The sequence below is a fragment of the Rousettus aegyptiacus genome, unplaced genomic scaffold (genome assembly GCF_014176215.1).
Source record: "Rousettus aegyptiacus isolate mRouAeg1 unplaced genomic scaffold, mRouAeg1.p scaffold_m13_p_1, whole genome shotgun sequence".
In the NCBI taxonomy this organism is placed as follows: Eukaryota; Metazoa; Chordata; class Mammalia; order Chiroptera; family Pteropodidae; genus Rousettus; species Rousettus aegyptiacus.
Genome location: NW_023416284.1, coordinates 51516379 through 51535145, shown reverse-complemented (window position 1 = coordinate 51535145; position 18767 = coordinate 51516379). Strand labels below are relative to the sequence as shown.

Below are 18767 nucleotides of genomic sequence, written 5' to 3'. Positions count from 1 at the left end.
CATAAGGGAAAGTGAGAAGTCAAGAATGACTTCAAAGGTTTTTACTGAGCAACTGGAAAGAAAGAGTTGCTGTCAACTGAGATAAGGTAGGTTTGAATTTAGAAAGCTTGGTGTAGAAAGGGGATTGATCAGAAGTTTAATTTTGAACATGCTGAGTTTGAGATGTTTATTAGGCATTAAAATGGAGATGTCAAGCAGGCAGTTAGATATACAGTGTGGAATTAGAGAGAGAGACCTAACCTAGAGGAATATATTTAGGAGTCAGGACTGCTAGAGCTATGAGACTAGCTGAGACCAATAAGAAAACAGATGTAGATAGAGATGTGAAACAAGGACTGAGCTCTGAGGCCCCCCCAATATTAAAAAGTCAGGGAGAAGAGAAGGGACCAGTAAAGATAACGGAGAAGAAACTTTTTTTTTTTTTTGATAAAACGAAAACCAGTGATTTTTTTGAAGCCACATGGCGGGGGGAAGGCATGATTGACCATGTCAAATGGGGCAGATAGGTCAAGAGCAATGAGAATTGAGAATTTGCCTTGGATTTAGAAATGTACAAAGATCCTTGTTGATCTGATGAGGGCAGTTTTGGTAAAATGAGGGGGGAAATCCTGCATAGAGTGAATTTAAAGAGGATTGGAGAGATATTTTAGACAGAAAATATAGACATATTTTGGAGAGTTTGCTTGCATTGGGGGATAAAAAATTGGGCTGTTGATGGGGAGAGAGGGTCAAAAGTAGATTTTCTTTTGTTTTATTCTTTAAGATGAAAGAAAGAAAAACATGTTCATATATTGTTTGGAATGATCCACTAGAGAGCAAGGAATTAAAGATGTAAGAGAAAGAAATTGTTGTGAAACTTCAGAATACCAAAGACCAAAAGATCTTAAAAAAAACAGGAGAGAAAAAAAGATCACATCCAGAGAGACAATTAGGCCGAAGCAAACTTTTCAACAGCAACAAAAGAAGTGAAATAATACTACAAAGAGCTATGAAAAAAATAACTGTCAACCTATAGCTGTACACCCAACAAAACTATCTTTCAAGAGTGAGAGTAATATAAGGCTATTTTCAAATAAGTGAAAACTAGAGTTTACAAATAGATATATACCAAAGGAACTCCTAAAAGATGTATTTCAAGAAGAAGGAAAATGATTCCACAAAAAGATAAGAGATGAAAGAAAATGAATTGGTGAATGTGTAGGTAAATCTAAATAAACTTTATATAGAATAGTAATAATTTTTTGAGGTCAAATATACAGAAGTAAAATACTGAGCAATAATCAGAGTGTTGTGATTACTGAGTGATCTAAGGTTCTTGTATTTCTTTGTTAAGATATTGACTTTAAACTTGTTAAGTACACATAGCAAATTTTCAAGAGTAATCTATTCTCAAAATAGAGTAGACATGGGGAAAAACAGAATATAAGTAACAAATAAAAACTGACCAATTTTTAAAAGACAAAATTGGAAGAAAAGAAGTGTAGACACCAAGCGGAACAGGAAAAGAAAAAATTAAATAGGTAGAAACAAAAATAAATATATAAATGTATTAAGCTCACCAATTAGAATAGAGATTATCCAACCAGATTAAAATATAAACATACAAGTCGGAGCTGTATGTTATTTACAGAAGTTACACAGCACATTAAGAAAATTGAAAGTTTGAAAATGAAGACATGGATAAAAATACACTGGCAATCATTAACAAAGAAGAAGCTGCAGTAGCCATTATAACATCAGACAAAATAAATTTTAGAATAAAAAGCATTATTCGGGATAAAGAGGATTCAATCACTAAAGATATACCAATTCTAAACATGTATACATCTAATAAAATAGCCTCAAAATTTCTAAGACTACAGGATAAATAAATAAACCAATAAATAATAAATCTCTATGAGATATAGGAAGATTTTAACATATATTTCTGTTAAAATAAGAGAATAATAAGCACAAAATTCAAAATTGTTCCTTGGCAAGGAGAGGCAGGAAGGTATGATAGGAAGAAGATATCAAGTAGAAGAAAAAATTTTAATTTGCATAATTACAGTAAAATTGAGATTATGAAATCTTAAACTAGGTGATACATTCTACTATGTTTTAAAACCTATATCTGTATTACATATAATGTTGTATGTATCAAATATTCCATAAAGCATTTTAAAAGGAAGATCTAAAACTACACTGGGAAAGTAAGGCCTGAAAGAAAGAGATGTGTCATATCTTTTTGAGAAACAAATGTTCTGTTCTTTCTAGTCTAGTCTTTTTCCATGGGCCTCACCCTCTCACCTTACATCTATGAAAAAACTGTTAATTTACAGTTAGGGGTTTAAAAAGCCATTTTCTTCATTATTGCTAGAATATTTCCAATAGATCTAATCCAGACTCATTGGTCATTAAAATCAATAGACCTCTTAACTCCACATTTTTTATTCCCACTTTGTCTAGACAATGTAAAAAGTCATTATACAGTCTGAAATAGAGTTTTGGAGAAAATACAGTTAGCCCATATTTGCCTTGCCTGGACACAAACTTTGATAAGAATATGCTTTAAGTAATTCCACCATCAAAAAATTTTCAAAAGGGCTTTTTTTTTTTTCAATTTAAATGCTTTTTAAATTTGCTTTTTAGGCTGATATATATTCATGTGCTTCAAATTTCAAAAGGTATACACTTTATACAGTGAAAAATTTCCTTCTCATTCTATTCCTTGGTCACTAAGTCTCCCTCCCTGCAAGCAAAAATATTATATTTCTAGGTATTTTTCCAGAGATACTTTATGTGTGTACAAGAAAATTATAGGTTGTTCTTAATATAAGAATTAGAGCATATTTTCTCATTTTGTATCTTGCTCTCTTTACTTAAAATCATATCACAGAAATTATTTAATATCATTAGACTTTCTCCTCTTTATATGGAAATATAAAGAAATATAAATATACTTTACAAATATACCGTAATTTAACCAGTCCCTATTATGTACATTAAGGTTGTTTCTCATCAAAAGGATTTTTAAAGCCAGATCTTGCCACAGTCATTCAGACAAATACTGAAAACATCTTTATGGAATAGAATAGAATAGCATATTTAGACTGTTGTATCAATATAAGATATTTACTGTGTAAATATGAATCTTGCCTTTGTAAAAAGACCAAACTGATCATATTCATGTAGATATGTATGATAAGCATATAGCTTATGTTTCAGAAAACAGCATTTTATATTAGTCTGTTTTCTTTCCTTTTCAAGGAATATGGTACTGTTACTGGGAATACAAGAATCTTCAGGGACACCACACTTCTTACTTAACTATATATGACATCGGGATTCAGAGTGATATGAACATCTACTTGCAACTGAGACAAACGTGGCTCACATTTAGTGAGTGGATTTTACAAACTGATTTTATAACGATGAGAAAGCATCTTTTTGTCTAAAGGAAAGTTTGGATTGGTGTAACCTGTTAAATACACTTATCACTAATGTCATTAAAGTAGATGTGTTCATAACCCTACAAGCTGCCATAAATGCAAAAGTCATCAAGTAGAATTTATTATGTAATCTAAGAAAACATTGCTTTACATTGATTTCAAACTTTTGCCTTCAAATGCTTTGGATGTGCATGTTTATAGCCATTAACTTAATATTCAAGAAAAGTGTTTTGAAAGGTAAAAATGCTTGATTTTTCAAACTTATTTTTTTAAAAAGAAAAAAAAAGAAGCATTTTCTATGACAGGAATTTTTAAACTATTTTAGGAATTGGAATAATAAGTAACTAAAAATAAATTCACATTTTGAAGTGTTTATTCGGATTATCAAATTAGTTAGGGATAATAACAAAATTTTTAAAGCAAGATGATCTCAAAGATGCTTTAATCCTATATTCTTAGAATGATTGTATTATAATATTTCTTGCACTTCACAGAGATTCATGTTCTTTAATCAAGACTTTAAAAATGGTCTCTACTTACATGTTGCTTTAAAAGACAATTCATCTTCATATTTTTAAAATTCAAGAGCCAGGCAAGACATGTTCAAAGAAGCCTGGTAAAGATGCACAGAGAGAACCTGAGAGGGGGCAATATCTTGATAGGGCATTACGATTCCAGGTATGGGTCCCATCCCCATAAATTTGAAAACCCATTCTTGCCACTTAACCCCAAATTTATTAGGCTTTCAAAGATAGGCTCACATTATGTCACCAGGGTTCATTTTACTTGTTTACACTATTAGGGTATTGTCCCTGACCAGAATGTGGACATATCCCATGTAGGATACTGCTTTCCTGGGATCAGGGCATACACAGAACACGATTACTAATAAACAAGCATTTTTAGCAACAGGCCTCAGATAGTCTTGATACATGTTTTCTTCAGGCTCATGCCAAGCTTGATAACTTAGCCCTGCTGCACAGAAGCTCCCGCCAGATTCCTTTGTCTGCCAAATTCAACTGTTCTCTTTTCTTCGGGTAGTGCCTTATCAAAATGTGAAACCCTTGCTCTTTGGCTTCCCATTTCTAGCTGTTATCAGACTAGTTCCCTTCACAATTTTTTTCATATATGTTGTGGAAGAATTATTTCATTTATAGCCATTTCTTTTTAACTACAAAAATCAGACATCTTGGGGCTTGCATCCCCCTCTAATCACTTTTCCTGAATTTGAGTGATTTCATATATCCTCAGCAATCCACTTACAGTTAGCTATTATTTCTAAAGAGGACAAATCTCATCCGTTATGTATTGAAACCTCTAGTTTTACTCTCAGATGGACCTCAGTTACAGGTTCTGTAACTTAGTTAAGGAGCTTAAACATGATTTGAATGTGCCATTGGAAAATTAAGGGATGTTCTTTGAGGAAAATACAGAGCTTGCTTTTATTTTTAAGTTATAGCAATACTAATTTTTCCTCAAATGAGCCTCAGATTTTGCAACCCATTTATCTGACATTAATTGATTACTTGCGCTGTGTTTGGGAAAATTCTAGGCACCAGAGACAAGTGCATACATGCAAAATTACACTCATTGACAAGAAACACCGAAAATACGCAGATTTATATATACAAAAATATAATTTTTATGGGTCTTGGATTGTTTTAGGAGATGATTCTATTCTTATTTCTGCTATTAATTATCCCAGTCTTCTCTGTGAAGTTATAATTATATCAGCTTCTGTATAGGGTCTTAAAAATGTTTCTACCGTTTCCTCTTATTCAAACACAAAGAAAGATTATAATATATACATTCAGAAGGCAGTTAAATTTCTCTAATATAGCCATTTTTAATATGTAACTTTATAAAGGTAGAAGTTTAATATGCAATGTTCTTATCAATGAAATTTCAGAATATAAAGTGATTCTGGTATATCTCATATTTTTAGGTTTCTCCAAAGAAGACAATGATTTTAGCTTAATATGGATATACTCCAGAACTTGGGGATTAATTTTATGTTTTATACATATGTGCAAATATGCATGAAAATGTAAATACACAGTTTAATTTAAAACAAGTGTAGTAGCAAAATGATACATTACTAAGATCCTCCCACATCTCTGGGTTAACCGATCTCTACCTACTGGAAGTATTAAATGATATGTGATGTAACATCTGAATCTTAGTGGTATAACAATACAGTGATATCATGTGTGCCCTATCAGTGGAAGGATTCATGTATCAGCAGAATAACTATTTGGGAAGGATGTTATAGAACAGATCTTTTCACAAATGAAAATTTAATTAATTTTCCATTAAGTTTATTTTGTAAGTTTAGATTATTACTAGCAGTGATATATTTTCTTAATTTTAAGATCCACATCGTTTCACTTTTTAAAATCTCTGAAGTCAAGATGCATCTTATAATCAATGAATAGATATTTTATGAAGGAATTTTTTACTTTTCCAAAAAATATATTACTAAATTAAAGGTATGTTTTAGGATTGAGGAAATAGAGTAATTAGGACTATTTGGTTTCAAGTAAAAAGAAACTAATTCAAGTTAGTTGAAAAGAAAAGAAAATGAGAACAAGCTGGGGCCAAAGCAGAGGTATTTTTATAAGAATATAGAAGTGTCTCACCAAAGAAAAGCAGCTGGACTTTTAAGTGTAGCTAGATCCAGGAACAAAAGCCAAAAAATAACTCAAGATTTCCTCTCCTTGTTCTCTTTCTTTGTACACATACACTTTATTCTTTATTTGTGCAGATTTACTTACTTTACGTAAAGGTAGTTTTGATGCAGTTTGTTAAGTTTTTATAATTCTTAGTTCAAGAGGTGTAGAAACTTAAACTCAAAACTGACCTTGATTCCCTTAGTTCTAATTGTGAGACTTTTATTAGGCAACTTGGATTTGGGTTTACACCCTGATATCATCAATGGTGGGCATGATGGTGGAGTTACAAAATAAAAATGTGGTAGCTAAGAGGCTGCCCTGTAAATTAGCAAGCCAATTAAATTAAAGAGGCATTGTGAGCAGGATGGACAAAAAGTTTCTTCTGCAATGATTCTCTTACTCAGTAAAGTAAAAGTGAAACATTTAAGAGCTGCCTAAAGCAACCCTTCCTTCCATGCCTCTTTTCCCATTTCTGCAAATGGTGTGAAATATTTCCATAGATAAAGCCTGTCCAAATGAATTGTTCAAACTCTAGCTAAAGGTCTTAGTCTAGATTTCTTAGCACTTCTTGGAAGTTTCCAAAGTGAATTTCTAAGATGCATTTTGGGAGTGGTAGCGTGGCTGCAACTATGAAGTGTCAGAATTGGCAGGAATAATCATGAAGCTCAGTCCTAACATCTGTGGAGAAAGTTTGGTTTTTTTTGGATTGATTTGTATCACGGACTTTTTTTTTTCCCCCTGTTTAAAGCGATAATCCTCAGCGTCCTCGAAGTGGTTATCATCCTCATGCTGATCTTCCTTAGGAACCGAATTCGCCTCTCCATCGCCCTGCTGAAGGAAGGGAGCAAGTAAGGCCCTGATGGAGAGACTCGCATAGTTTATGACAATCAGCTTAGTCAGTCACTGCCAGAGCATTTTCTCTTTAAGAAGATTTGTTAAAGAAATCTGCTCTTCATTCAAGAAGACTTATTCAAGTCTTTGCCACTTATTAGAAAATTCATGTTAACATGTCCTTTAGTATCCCCCAGACCTCCATTATCTTAGGGTTAAAAACCTGTGACGTCTGTGTGTTAGCACTTTTTAAGACACCAAATATGTGTTAGGAGAATAATGCATATAAAAGTTAATGAAAAAGTGCTATATAAAAGTTAGTTATATTACATGTTATATTAATCCCATACTGAGTCATATGTTAATATTAATGGTTGAGATCATTTGCAGAACTTTAAATTACTATGATTCCATAAAGTCAATTACATGCTATTACATTTTCTATATGAATGACAAAATTTGCCTATAGGCAGAATAATTGATCTCAGCAGCACCAAACTATATATTTTGTATCTATAGCCCTTAATTCAGAAACATTTCATACCCAGAACCATTTTTATTTAAAATGCTACAAATAAACACTAAATTTTTCATAAAATTCATGCTGGGAGACAATAACACCTACAGTTTCCAAACTATTTCAAAAGGTCACTTGTGGATAATACTTTAAACTTTTGAATAATGCATGGAAGAAACAAGGAAAGTATTACTAGAAAGCCAACAAACCATATGCTCTATTTAGAATGATGGAAACTAAGTTGTTAATGATCAAGGACCAATTTATTTTAAATAGTCTTTAAGGATTATTATAACAAAATTATCATCTAAAATATAATAGTGCTACCTGAGGCCCATGGTTTAAATAGTTAACTAGCAGTTCGTTAAATTTAATCTCTCTCCTTCCCACAATAACTGAAGCCCTATCATTAGCCACTGAAAATTACTGATTTACTGGAATTTTTCAATAATGTGATATTGTGCAAGTCACTGTAGCTTGCCCTGCTCTTATGCCTCTAACTGTGTATGAGAGAGAGAGAGAGAGAGAGAGAGAGAGAGAGAGAGAGAGAGAGAGAGTCAAAGGGCCAACTGTGACAGGTGGATAGTTTGCTTGAGGGAAAATAAAAGTTGGAATAAATGGGTGAGAGAATGCAGGGTAAACATAGGAATACTTAATAATTCACTTAACAGTAGTGTCTGGAGAAAGGGGAGAAGAGCACAGCTCAAAAAGTGAAGTAAAGAAGGTAATAAAAGCAAAGGAATCTTAAGATGTGCCAGCGCATTAAGAGTGGAAATAGTTCCATCATAGTTCTCAATGGCTGCATCAAACAGGGTTGGACTTCATCCAGTGTCATATGCTAAAATGAGCAGAGCAAGGAGGTTAAAACTCTCAGGACAACTAGGAAAGTGAACATTTCAGAAATCGTGTATTATAAGGAAGTATCAGAGGAATGATCATCCTGGAGAATAAAAGAATAAGGAGTTACTTGAAGGGTTGCTCTTCTCCAGAAGATAGTGGATGTGAGTTACAGGCAGGCAGATAAGGAAGAATTTTCTAATGCATTGATCTTTAAGACTTAGTATGAGCTGTGTCATATAAGAGTAAGTTCCTAATATTCAGTGTGGTCACTAGAGGCTTGTGAACTTATTTTCAAGATAGTACAAAGGGATTTCTGAATTAAGGAGGAATTCTCACATTGGATCAGATGATCTTCAAAGTCCTCTCCAATTTTAAATGTCTAAGAATCTAGATAAAAGGGATAAATATTGTGATTATAATGTATTAAGTCTTTATGAGTCAGACAGATATAAACAAGAAGGAGAGCGTTTGGGGAACCTTGGGCAGAAATAAAACATGAGTATTGAAATAATGCTTCTAACTTATAACAAACAAACAAACAAACTGAAGACCAGCTAAGAAAATGCCAGCATGATCAGCAAAAAGGAATCAATGGTTAATACCACTATTCATAGAACTAATTTAGTCTAAGGCTTATTTCTGGTTTTAACAGTTAAAATTTTAATTGAGAAATTATAAGACTAGATCATTTCAAATTTCAACTATTGGTTTCATTTCAGAGCCATTGGATATATCCCTAGCACATTAATTTATCCAGTTTTAACTTTCATTCTCCTCTCAATCTGCATTAGCTACTGGGCCGTGACAGCAGTGTATCCTTTGATAATTTATTTCTTTATTCCTCGGGTCCACACTACTATCGGGGAACCAATAATTCAGTGCTTTTGTTTTTGTTTTTGTTTTTTATCCTGGGAAGACTAGGAACATTCTAAAGAAATAACTGACTCTTTTTTTTTTTTCCAAGTTCTAAAAAATTTCAGTTTAACAATTGAATTTCCCCTCAAATTGGTCATGTGGTAGATTTTGTTTTATTTTGTTTTTATGTACAGGACTTCTCCTTGGTGATAACCTAAGAAAGCTCCTATTTATTTTACTGTTTTTAAGAGGCCTCTCAATGCAGCTGACCCATGTTACACCACTCTGGGTCTAAAGGATGAATAGATTATGAAATGGCTAGAAGTTTTTTAAAGTTAATCTCTCAAAGGACTTTTAAGTTATTTGCATTATTTTCATTTCTATTTATTTTCAATTTACCAACAAATGATTTATCCTTAATAGAGTTTACTCAGTTACTTGGCTACATCAGGGGTACCCGTATACAAAATCATAGCCCCAGGTGGGCCATGTAAACATGAAAATAAAACCTGTGACCCAGAGGTAAGTACATTAAACTCTCTCTTTACTTAACTTCAATACAGAACTCTACCACATTTCATCTAGCAGTTGTAGTGGGCATCATCCTGAAATAGAGATCCTGTGCATTGATAAGGGTCATTGTAGATTAGGGGAGGGTGGGTTGGATGTTAAGCAGAACACTGAAAATGGTGGGCAGAATAGAGAGAAAGCTCTATTATTTCCTGAGCTCATTTGCCTTATCATATATCCTAGAAGCAGGTATGGTCAACAACAACACTAATAAATGTGAAATTATAGGGGGTAAAGAGGGATAAGCATAGGATGAAAAATGAGATATTTTCTAGAGCTCATTAAAATATTATATAAAGTAATGTGATAGAAAATAACAGCAGAAGCTCACAGAAAAAGCACAGGACATGCAACTGGGGGCTTCACAAGAGGAGGAGGCAGGGAGGGTGTTACCTTGAAATAGTGGTTAATATTATACTATCCGTGTTTTATTTATTTATCTATCTATCTATTTATTTATTTATTTGTTTGTTTGTTTGTTTGTTTTGAGTGCAGGGTTTTAATACTACTGAAATGTCCAAAGCTTGTCCCGGAGCTCAGTGTATCTTTTCTTTCTATGGCGGAAAGACCCTGTACCATCAATACATCAATACCTTCCAGATGTTCAATCTGTTTGTTTTTCTCTGGCTTATAAACTTTGTCATTGCATTGGGTCAGTGTACCCTTGCTGGTGCCTTTGCTTCTTACTACTGGGCCTTGAAAAAACCTGATGACATCCCACCATATCCACTTTTTTCTGCATTTGGACGAGCCATACGGTAAGTTCCACATTGAACCCTACATCTATTTTTCCAGTAGTGTTTAATGAGCTTATGATTCAATTTTGTGCTTATAATTCAAATGCCAAGGTACGAATGAGCTCAAAAGTATGATTCAAGATTCATGGATATCCATTGGCTCTGTCTGCTTTAATAGCTACAGTTTTATAATCCCTACTGAGGCTGTTATTATCTCAAGAGCCATAGGTTACTAGAGAGAAGTAAGAAAGGGCACCAAATTACAGATTAAGGATTAACTTGACTCTGTCTCTCTACTCCTCAGCTCAAATGTCCTATTTCATGCTGACAGGCTACTGATATTTTTTAGATGAATGGCAAAACATGTGCATGGTTTAAAATTCTCCAGACCTTTATCAATCTAAATAAGAGAGTGTAAGAAGCTCTTTTCCGTCAGTACTTTTCTGCAGATCCCTTTTACCTATAAAAACTATTTAAGTAACATTATTTTATTTTTTAATTAAGTTTATTAGGGTAACATTGGTTACCCTAATTTTTATTATATTATAATTTGACATCCGTATATTCTATTGTGTGTTTACCACCCAAAGTCCAGTTTCCTTCAGCTACCATATATGTGATCCTCTTTACCCACTTCACCCTCCCCCTACCTTCCTATATTTGACTCCCTTTACCCTCTCTACCCATCCCTTCCTCCTCCACTCCCTTCCCTCTGGTAACCACTAGTCTATAGTCCATGTCCATAAGTCACTGTTTGTTTGTCCTGTTCATTTGTTGCTTTTAGGTTTATATCCCACATATAAGTGATATCATGTGATTTTCAACTTTTTCTGTCTGGCTTATTTCACTTAGCATGATTATCTTGAGGTCCATCCATGTTGTCGGAAATGGCAGCATTTCATCTGTTCTTATGGCTGATAATATTCCATTTTATTTTTCAACTCTTGCAGTGTGTGTCTTTTTTTTTTTTTTTTTCAGTTTCCAGAAGATCTATTCTGTTCTTTTTGAGGGTTTCAATCTCCTTGCTCTGCTCATCTAGTTGATTTTTCAATTCCTGAAATTGTTGATATGACGCATTTCAAAACTCACTGAGTTTTTCAAGGAGTACCATCCTAAAGTCTCTGTCATTTAAGTTGCATATTTCTCTGTCTGTAAGCTTATTTTCTGGAGATTTTTCTCTTTCTTTCTGAGATGCCTTGTCACCTAGGTTGTTCATGGTGTTTAATGGACTATTTCTCCATGTGGACATTAATGGAAGTGTATTCTGCTATTTTTCCAGAAAGAAAGTTTATACTATAAAGGTCTCTCTCTAGCCTGTTGCAAAGAAGGCACTTTTCTTTTGGTTTCCACTAGGTGGTGTCTAAGCCTTTTGGATCCCTACTTTATATAAAGCCTTAAAAATGCCTTTTTAAAAAATTGTCTTGTAGATATTTAATCACACTTGCTACCCTCAATTTCAGTCTCAGCAGACTTTGCTCAGATTCCCTAGTCTCGGAGGGTATGAGGGGAGGGGCCCTCTGGGTTGGGAGTTGGAGGCTGTAGCTCAGTCTTGGTTTTGCAACCGGGAGTAGTAAAAATCAACTGTTGTTTCTCTGTGGTCCTGTCCCGCTTCTCTGTCTTTTGCCCTGATGACTGGGCCCTGCCACCCACTGTGAACATCCTTTTAGTTAACAGTAATGATATTTTAACTGTTATTCTCATTTTATCTTTGCACAGATATCACACAGGATCCCTAGCATTTGGATCTTTAATTCTTGCATTAATTCAAATGATTAGAATAATACTAGAATACATGGACAGACGTTTTAAAGGTAAGATTCTAGAATTCATCTTTTCTCAGACTTCCTAACTTCTGTGAGGAGAATTGTTTGGGGCAGGTGGCTGGAAGAAACAAGATGACCATAACTAGGGTAATAGGTATTAAGGTAGAGGTGGTCAGATTGGAGATATATTTGGAAAGAAAAGCCAATAGAACTTGCTAAAGAATAGGATGTGGGAGGGAGAGGGAGAGAGGTATAGCAATGAAGAAAAGAGAAAAAGTATGCGATGCTGTTTACTAAGATGTGGAAACCAGGGGAACCAAATTTCAAAAAAGGGATTTAAAAGTTGTGTTTTTGACATGTTAACATTGAGAAGAATGGTGAAGTTGTCAGGCAGTTCGAAGTCTAGAGCTCAGGACAGGTCAGGCTTAAAATATAAATGTGACATTGGCATCAATTCTCATACATGAAACATAAAGTATACAAACACATAAACACTGGTCAGAATGCACTTTAAAATGTTATTAATTGCAAAATTGGAACATCTACAGTTTCTGATTTCAAAACTTAATACAAAGCTACAGTCATCAAAACAGTATGGCACTGGGATAAGGACAGACATATAGACCTGGAATAGAATAGAGAGCCCCAAAATAAACCCTCATGTATAAGCCCATTCAATGGAGAAAGGACAGTTTTTTCAACCAATGTTGCTAAGAAAACTGGGTATCTATATGTAAAAGAATGAAGTTGGACTTACATCATATTCAAAAATTATTTCAAAATGGATCAAAGGCTTAAGTATAAAAACTAAAAGTATAAAAGTCTTAGAAGAAAACATAGGAAGAAATATTTATGACATTAGATTTGGTGATTTCTTAGACATGACAACAAAAGAAGAAAATAGATACATTAGACTTCCTCAAAATATTAACTGTGCATCAAAGGGCACTGTCAAGAGAGTGAAAAGACAACCCACAGAATGGGAGAAAATATTTTCAAATTGTACACCAGATAAGTGACCAAATTTTAGAACATATGAAGAACTTCTACAATTCAACAATAAAACAACTCAATTCAACATGGGCAAAGGATTTTTTAATTATATTAAACTTTTTCAGCTTTATTGAAATATAATTGACAAATTATAAAATTATTATAAAAGTATGCAACATGATGATTTGATATACATATACATTGTGAAAGGAATCTCACATTCAAGGTAATAAACATCACTTCACTAATTTGCTTTTTCTTTTCTTTTTTTCTTTTTTCGTGAAAACATTTAAGTTGTATTCTCTTAGTAAACTTCAGTTATAAAATACAAAATTATCAACTATATTCACTATGTTATACATTAGATCCTAAGACCTTGATCATCTTACAACTAAAAGTTTGTGCCTTTTCACCACCTTCTCCCTATTTCCTCCGCCCTCTCCCCAGCCTGCAGCAACCACCATTCTACTTTGTTTATACGAGTTCAGCTTTTCTTTATTCCACATATAAGTGATACTATGTGTATTTGTCTTTCTCTGTCTGGCTTATTTCACTTAGCGCAATGCCTTCTGGGTCCATTCCCATTGTTGCAAAAGCAGGATTTCTTTCTTTTTAAGCCTGAATAATATTTCGTTGATGTAGTCCCACTTGGTTATTTTTGCTTTTTTTTTTTTTTTTGACTTTATTTTTAGTGTCACATCCAAAAAAGCATTGCCAAGACCAATGTCAAGAAGCTTACCCCTATGGTTTCTTCCAGGAGTTTTGTGGGTTCAAGTCTTACATTCAAGTCTTTAATCCATTTTGAGTTGATTGCTGTGTATGACGTAAGATAAGGGTCCAATTTTATTCTTTTGCATGGGGATATCCTTGTTTCCTAGCACCATTTATTGAAGAAACTATTTTTTTCCCATTGTATATTTTTGGCTCCTTTGTCAAAAATTAATGGCTATATATGCATGGGTTTATTTCAGCCCTCTCTATCTGTTTCATTCATCTATGGGTCAATTTGTACACTACTACCACACTGTTTTTGATTACTGTAGCTTTGGAATATAATTTGGATCAACAAATGTAACGCCTTCAGTTTTGTTCTTTCTCGATTGCTTTGGTTATTCAGTATCTTTTGTGGTTTCGTACAAATTTTAAGATTTTTTCCTATTTCTGTGAAAAATGCTATTGGAATTTTGGTAGAGATTGCATTGGATTTGTGGATCGCTTTGGGTACTCTAAACATTTTAACAATGTCAATTCTTCCAATCCATGAACATAGAATATTTTTTATTTACTTGTGTCTTCCTTAATTTCTTTCATTAATGGCTTACAGTTTTCAATGCATAGGTCTTTCACCTCCTTGGTTAAATTTATTCTAGGTATTGTTTTTGATGGAATTGTAAAAGGGATTGTTTTCTTAATTTTTTAAAATAGTTATTATATAGAAATGTACATGATTTTTGTGTATTTATTTTGTGTTCTGAAACTTTACTGAATTTGTTTATGCTTAATAGTAGTGTGCATGTGTGTGTGTGTGTGTGTGTGTGTGCGTGTAGACAGTAGCATTTTCTATATATAATAGCACATGGTCTACAGAGACAAGTTTACTTCATTTCTGATTTAAATGCCTTTTTCTCTTTTTATACTTGCCTAATTGCTCTGACTAGGTCTTTCCTTACTATGTTGTATACAAGTGGAGTGGATATCTCTGTCTTCTTCCTGATTTCAGACAAAAAACTTTTAGCTTTACACCATTGAGTATGATGTTAGCTGTGAGCTTATCATATATGTATGACCTTGATTTTGTTCAGGCTTACTATACCAGTTTGTTCAGAGTTTGTTTTATCATGAAAGTAGGTTGAGTTTTGTCAAGTGATTTTTCCATATTTATTAAAATGATCATATGATTTTTATCCTTCATTTCATTAATGTGGTGCATCACATTTATTGATTTGTATATGCTGAATCATCCTTACATCCCTGGGATAATTCCCATTTGATTTTGGTGTCTGATTCAATAGTACTTCTAATGTACTATTGAATTCAGTTTGCTATTTTGTTGATGATTTTTGCATCTATGTTCATATTGGCTTGTAATTTTCTTTTTTGTGTGTCCTTGTCTAGTTTTGGTATCAGTGTAATGCTGGCTTCATAAAATGAATTTGAAAATGTTTCCTTTACTTCTATTTTTTTGCAGAATCTGATAAGGGTCAGTATTAATTTTTCTATAAATGTTTGGTGTAATTCATGAGTGAAGCCATCTAATCCTTTCTGTGAAGGTTTTTGATTACTGATTCAAAATTCTAACTCATAATTGGTCTATTCAGATTTTCTATTTTATTATGATTTAATCTCAGTAGGTTGCATATTTCTAGGAATTTATTTATGTCTTCCAGGTTATCTAATTTGTTAGGTACAATTATTTATAGCAGTCTCATGATTCTTTGTATTTTTGTGGTATTAGCTGTAATTTATTTAGTCTGAATTTATCTGAATTTATTTCTCTTTTCCTTTTTTTCTTAATCTAGCTGAAGTTTTGTCAATTTTATCTTTTTTAAAAAACCAGCTATCAGTTTTACTGATCTTTCCTATTATTTTTTATTCTCTAATTCATTCATTTACTCTCTTATCTTTACTATTTCATCCCTTCTACTAACATTGTGCTTAGGTTGTTATTCTTTTTCTAGCTTCTAGAGGTGTAAAGTTAGATTGTTTGAGATCTGTCTCTTTTCTTAAAGTAGGTGTTTATTGCTATGAACCGTCCCTCTTAGAACTACTTTGTTACATTTCATATTTTTGATGTGTTATGTTTCCATTTTCATTTGTCTCAAGATACTCTTTGATTTCCTTTTTGATTTTTTCTTTGACCCATTGATTGTTCAATAACATGTTATTTAATCTCTGCACATTGGTGAATTTTCCAGTTTTCTTATTTCATACCACTGTGGTCAGAATTTATTAAAACTTGTTTGTGGCCTAACATATGATCTATTCTGGAGAATGTTCTATGTGTGATTGAGAAGAATGTGTATTCTGCTATGGTAGGATGGAATGTACTGTAAATGTCTGTAAAGTGTTAAGTCCTTCCAGTTTAAGATGTAGTTTAAGTCCAGTGCTTCCTTTTTTTTTTATTTCCTGACTGGATAATCTACCCATTGTTAAAAGTGGAGTATTGAAATCCCCTACTATTATTATTTTGCTATTTGTTTCTCCCATTTGTAAACAGTTTATATTTGCTTTATATATTTAAGTATTCTGTTGTTGGGTACATAAAGACTTACAATTTTACATCCCCTTGATGAATAGACCCACTTTTCATAGTATAATGATCTTTGTGTCTTGTTATAGTTTTTTTGACTGAAATTCAAAAAATGTAATGATACATTTTTTAATCATTCATTCAGCCACCCCATGTCTTTTAACTGGAGAATTTAGTCTATTTATATTTAAGTGTAGTTATCAATAACTATGGATTTACTATTGCCTTTTGTTCATTGTTTCTTAGCTGTTAGGTGGACTTATGTTTCTCTCTTCCTCTCTTCCTTGGTAATTTGATGATTTTCTGTAGTGCTATGTTGTGATTCTTTTTTCTTTATCTTTTTGTAGCTACTATAGGTTTTTAGATTTGTGGTTATCATGCGGCTTACATAAAACATCTTATAATCATAACAATCTACTTTAAGCAGACAATAACTTTACTTCAAACACATATAAAAGCTCTGCATTTTTATGCTCCCCCACCAACATTATATGCTACAATGTTTTTGATGTCACAATTTATATCTTTTTATATTGTGTATCAACAAGTTATTATAGTTATTTTTAATACTTTGGCCTTCAACCTTTATACTAGAGTTGTAAGTAACTTACCAACCACTATTACAATTTTAGAGTATTCTGAATTTAACTATATATTTTCTTTTACTGCTTAGTTTTATACTTTTATGTATTTTCATGTTACTAATTAGCATCCTTTTGTTTATCTTAAAGAACTTCCTTTAACATTTCTTATAAGGCTGGTGGTCTGGTGGTGATGAACTCTTTCAGCTTTTGTTTGCCTGGAAAACTCTCTCTTTCAATTCTAAAGGACAACTTTGACAAATAGAGTTTCTTGGTTGGCAGGTTTTTTCTTTCTTTATTTCTTTCTTTCAGCCCTTTAAATATATATTCCACTTCATTCTGGCCTACAAAGTTTCTGCTAAAAAATCTGCTGAAATTCTTATGGGGGTTTCCTTGTAAGTAACAAGTTACTTTTTTTCTGCTGTCTTTAACTGCCTTTTAACTTTTGAAGATTTAATATTATGTGTCTTGTGATTTTCTTTAAATTCATCTTTTCCTGTATTCTTTGGGCTTTCTGGATCTGGTTGTCTGTTTGTTTCCTCAGGTTGGGCAAGTTTTCAGCCATTATTTATTTTAATAAACTTTCTGCCTCTTTCTCTCTTCTCCTTCTGGGACATCTAGTAAATGTATATTGTTTGGCTTGATGGTATCTCATAAGGCCCTTTTCACTCTTTATTTTTCTTCTTTTTGTTCCTCTAATTGGGTGAATTCTACTGCCTTATCTTTGAGTTTGTTAATCCTTTTTCTACTTTATCTAGTCTGAATATTGAACTGCTCTGTTGAATTTTTTAGTGTTGTTGTACTTTTTAGCATTATGAATTTTGTTTGATACTTTTCTATATTTTCTCTTTGTTGAAATTCTCACTTTGTCCATGCTTTGCACCTCTGACCTTAGTAAGCATTTTTATGACCATTGTTTTTAACTCTTTATTCAGCAAGTTGTTTATCTCTGTTTCATTAGGATCAGCTTCTAAAGACTTATCTTGTTTTTGTTTGTTTGAATTGTATTCTGTTGTTCCTTCATTTTCCTGTGTTGGTTTATGTGCATTAGATAAAACAGTCACCTCTACAGTATGTCAGACTTGTCTCATGTAGGAGATGAGCATTGATCGGCCCATCCCAAACTTATGGTTCTCTCAAAACATTGTAATTGCCCTAACCACCATAGTTATTCTTGGTAACTCCCAATAATTGAGTACGTGTCAAGACCTGTTAGTGTTCCAAAGAATAGGAACACAGGCAGAACCTAGATGCAAGCTGATTAGAAGCCAGACACTCAGATAACACTGGGAAAGAATGTAGTCCAGCCTCTTTTAGGGAGAAACTGGAAGGTGGGCATTTTTGCCTACTCCCTCTGCATTGAGCCAGGGTGTATAGCCACAGTGGCGGGAGGAGGGAGGGGGCTCCTGCACCATTTAAAACTGCTTCTTTGTTTGCTATAGTCCAGGGGACTGCTGATTTCAAGACCTGTTGGCTATCAGGGCCAGGAGAAGTGGGGACCATCTCTCGGGCAGCAGCCACAAAAGCTGGGGCACAAGGCACGTGTACAAGCTCCTTCTAAAAATATATTGGTTACTTAATGTTATAACTGCAGTGATCTAGAGGCAGAAGGTGGTGAAAATGCCCACTGGCTACCCCAGGCTCCACAGAGGATCACAGTTAGCCTCTAGATGCATAAAAATTAGAAGCTGGACCTCTGGGAAACAGGTTGTAAAGTATGCAGTCAG

At 33.4% G+C, this 18767-nt stretch overlaps 1 protein-coding gene across 6 annotated transcripts in view; it reads left to right on the top strand.

Moving 5' to 3' along the window:
* SLC44A5 (solute carrier family 44 member 5) overlaps positions 1-18767 on the top strand; it is a 343060-nt gene that overhangs the window by 305558 nt on the left and 18735 nt on the right. For 5 of the 6 annotated variants that reach the window (XM_036235323.1, XM_036235322.1, XM_036235313.1 and 2 more), the window contains 6 exons: positions 3250-3381; positions 6852-6951; positions 9011-9103; positions 9581-9668; positions 10212-10474; positions 12170-12264. In XM_036235323.1, the coding sequence (XP_036091216.1) occupies positions 3250-3381; positions 6852-6951; positions 9011-9103; positions 9581-9668; positions 10212-10474; positions 12170-12264 (771 nt within the window). The remainder of the gene's footprint in view (positions 1-3249; positions 3382-6851; positions 6952-9010; positions 9104-9580; positions 9669-10211; positions 10475-12169; positions 12265-18767) is intronic. The other variant, XM_036235318.1, reaches the window with a different exon arrangement.